The sequence below is a fragment of the Odontomachus brunneus genome, unplaced genomic scaffold, assembly GCF_010583005.1.
Source record: "Odontomachus brunneus isolate Ranch 3 - 2012 unplaced genomic scaffold, Obru_v1 Obru_scaffold_066, whole genome shotgun sequence".
In the NCBI taxonomy this organism is placed as follows: Eukaryota; Metazoa; Arthropoda; class Insecta; order Hymenoptera; family Formicidae; genus Odontomachus; species Odontomachus brunneus.
In genome coordinates, this window is record NW_022639516.1 from 1,172,045 (window position 1) to 1,176,161 (window position 4,117).

Here is a 4,117-nt window from a genome sequence, read left to right on the forward strand (position 1 = left end):
ATATATATATATATATATATATATATATATATATATATATATATATATATATATATATATATATATATATATATCATTAGTTTTTGTGAAAAAAATATTTTATATGTTTAAACACAATGTATCATAAATATTTTTGATAAAAGTTTCGAAAAAAAATTCCACTTAATTATTCCTATTTAATAACATACAAATTATTCCCTTGAAAGCTTGCTGTTACTATAAAAGATGGTGTCAAAAATTTTTCTTAAAATTAATGAAGATGGTTAAATCTAATATTGTCTTTTCCTTAAAATAAATATACAAAGAAAAAAACAATTGTATGTAATTGTCAATTAACGTTTATAGACCTAAGATCTGACTATAAAATGAATCTAATAGAAAACGCGTAAAGTAAATTGTGACATCGATAACCCCGGAAAAGATTAAAAGAGGCGTATATGAGGAGAATCAGGACGAGGACAAGTAAGATCGAAAGAAGTGTATATAGAATGACTCGTGAAACCGTGGGGAATCGAAAGGAATAGTATAGAATGGTGATGATCGCGGAAGCTTGTTCGCGAGGGCGGATAGCCGCGAGGACGATATCCTGCGCCTAATCCCAACGCGCGCGCACATCACACCCCCATCCACGAGACTGAGACGCATGCGCGCTTGGTCGGTACGAGAGCTTTGAAATCTCCGCTTCAGTCGCACTAAGATGGACGGTGGAGCGTACGGTGGCGGAAAGGCCGGGGCACCTTTCGATCCGATCGCGTTCGTCCAACGGCCGCAGGTTGTTCTAAGAGCGGTATGTCTGGTAAGTCGTCGCAACTCCGTCAACGACTGCCGACGATTTGTGTGATTGGGATGACCTGGTGTCTAGAGATTCAAAGCGATAGAAGTAGACAGAGGAATAGAGCGTTTCCACGACTCGAGCGGATGGACATTGATTTTAAAAGAGCCACGGTTCTCCTCCCCTTTCCCCGCCCTTGCGCCGCGATAGGGTTCTATTGATTTTTCGCGAATTCCAGCGGTACGCCCCATGTTATGGGGCTCCATGGCATTCGTTATCCAAAATGAAACTTCTTTACTAGGCTATTCATGATTTTCCGCACTTACTGTGCCCTACTGGCGCATATATGTGATGAGATGTAGCGCAAATCGGTGCAGGACGCTCCCTGCATTTAGTCCTTTTTTCATTCTTTTCTCAGTACTGTCGACAGTGTTGTTAATTCTCTTCCCAAATATTTTATTGTTAATTTACAATAGAGATACTTATATTTTTATTAATGATATATATTTGGATATATATAAACTGTGCTTGAGTATATAAGACATTTCTAGAGTCATGAAATGCAAGTCTAAGGCATATTATCATGATATTAATAATCTGAGATATTTTAAGAACGAATTTATGTTTAACCTTGCTATTTTGCTTGACCTATTTTTATCTTGGAAACAACTATACTTATATTGATCTTAATATTTTTAAATCTTATGGTTTCACCGATTTTACACTTTTAAATAGATCTTTGTGCAGAAAGAGAACATGTTGAATTAAAGTTGGACAATTTGTAGATAAATTTATAGATATTGTTTGAATTTCGATGCTAAACATACATATGTACACAAAATGAAAATAAAATAATGGGAATCAAGAATACTCTAAGATTCTGACAATTATAGAGACATATATATGATAAATATGTACATATATATTATTTACTTATTTCAAATTTAACCCTTAGTGGCTCTACATGCATATTTCGAGTCCAGATGGTTCCCATTGTACAAATAGTAGACATTACATATTAGATATGTAATGTTAATATATATGTTAATGTCCTATTCAGAAACATTTTTTTTATATAATATTTCTTGTATATAATAGTTCAAAAACATAGCAGAAATATTTCTGTCTTTCTTCTCATTTTCTAAAATATTTCTGCTACATTTCCGAGCTATTATGTAGAATAAATGTTTCTGAGTAGGACATTAAACATATATGTTACGTATCTAATATGTAACGTTTACTATTTGCACAGTGGGTTTCTATTCATAGAAATTTCTCAGCATATTGAAAAGTCCCAGATATACTATATTTTAGTTTTTTGCACAATGAAGTACAGGTATTTATTCTAGAAATTTGAAACTATATCCATGAATTTTTACAGATTTTTTGAACCACTTTAAAGATATGATAAAAGAACCAGAATTGAAAGACCCATATTTGATGCCGTTTTTCACATAAGCCACTAAAAGAGTGTTAATTTTGATACTTTAAATACATGCCTTATATAGATTTAAGATTTGTTGTATATAGTCAAGACTCTTTTTAAAATTTTTTTATACTTTATATCTGACATATGTTTTTTTATTATTCATATTTTTGTTAAAATAATATCTACATATAATGTAAATGTATAATATATACATATAATTATATATGTATATAATATGTATAAATATATAATACATTTTACTGATACAATGTATCTCCACTTGTTTGCAAGTTTTCATAATTGAATTGTTCTTTAGAAAAATCTTTATCATGCTTTCAGCTCTTTGCAATAATTGTATTCGGTTGTATAAGCAGCAAGGGCTACCTTCCGAAAGAAGATGGGAAGGAAGTCTGTCTTTACAATGATGACAATAATGCTTGCAATTATGGGATCGGTATTGGGGTATTGGCATTTTTGGCTAGTATCGGCTTTCTCGTTGGTGAATACTTGTTTGAACAGATGTCGTCTGTCAAGACTAGAAAACATTTCGTCCTTGTGGATTTGGGGTAAGTCATACACATATTTATGTTGTATATCATGTTATAAGTGATATTGCTTCCAGAATATTTAGGTTAACGTAATTTGTTTTATCATACTATAATATTCTCTGCACTAACATTTGAGTTATATATGTATATATATATACAGCTTTTCGGGCTTCTGGTCTTTCTTGTATTTCGTGGGATTCTGTTACTTGACGAATGCATGGAATAATTCTCCAAGACCAAAGGACGGATATGGCGTAAATAATCTGCAAGCGGCTATTGCGTTCTCGTTTTTCTCCATCTTCACTTGGGTATGTCTGATCGCTTATTCTGTCAATATAAAATTGCTCGCTTAATTATTAACAGCTACATCCAGAATCGCCACATGTACTTTAATTAGATTTTGCTGCAAAAGTATGCCTGAAGATTATATTTTTAATACTATTAATATGTATGTTAACAGGCTGCTTGTGCTTGGTTTGCATTTCAAAGATTTAAACAAGGAACTGACGCAGCATTCGCTCCGAGTTACGAAGCGGATCCTGTTGGTGGTGCAGGATATACAAGTTACCCTGATGCTACTGATACTGCTTACCAGGAACCGCCATTTGGCCAACAGCAGCAACGGGGTATGGGTGACTTCCAAGCCCCAGCTTATTAGGAGTCATCCATAGTCAATACCAAAATGTATTTCCATCGGATTGCACAGCGAACTACTTACGAAGGAAGATGGTTTAGGATAATTTCTTAAAACAAGATTATATTGTTTTCTACCACCTATTTTGCTTAAAGGTAATCACAATCATACCATACTTAAAATTATTATATTTTGGTATCATTTTTGTTTGCGCATTAATTTTATATCGATTAAAAAAACGCACGTTCTATGCAAATATACTTTCAATTGCGACGAAGAAAGTTGTCGAGGTATGTAAATAAATAGTCTCTATTCGAGGTTTATTTAGTAGAACCTGTACATATTCTTTTCTTCGTGATAACTCAGCAAAACTTCATGTAGCACTTTTTGGAATCTAACCAAAACAAATATATTAATTATGCTTTTGCTTACAGACTAAAGAAGAACTTCATTCGCTGATAGGTCGCTGGGCAGCGTTTGTCGTAGAGTAAGTTTTCATGGCAAGATATAGAAGGAAGTTATTTGTTAAACTGTGCTTCTTATTGTTGACCACTTGTAAGTTACACTTATATCCATATACGCCCGATGTCACAAAAAAAGCATTAGGTGTGTTTGAAGTATATCATACGCGTTACGCCTGGACATATGCATTACGACGGATACTATATATATATATATATATATATAAATATATATATATATATATATATATATATATATATATATATATATAT

The 4,117-nt window shown here is 32.7% G+C and overlaps 1 protein-coding gene across 1 annotated transcript in view; it reads left to right on the plus strand.

Moving 5' to 3' along the window:
• The window catches only part of LOC116846564 (synaptogyrin), an 8,234-nt gene that overhangs the window by 1,410 nt on the left and 2,707 nt on the right, over positions 1-4,117 (plus strand). The window contains 5 exon segments of the mRNA XM_032820546.1: positions 668-796; positions 2,541-2,767; positions 2,910-3,057; positions 3,210-3,538; positions 3,818-3,870. Coding sequence (XP_032676437.1) covers positions 668-796; positions 2,541-2,767; positions 2,910-3,057; positions 3,210-3,407 — 702 coding nt within the window. The 3' untranslated portion in view covers positions 3,408-3,538; positions 3,818-3,870.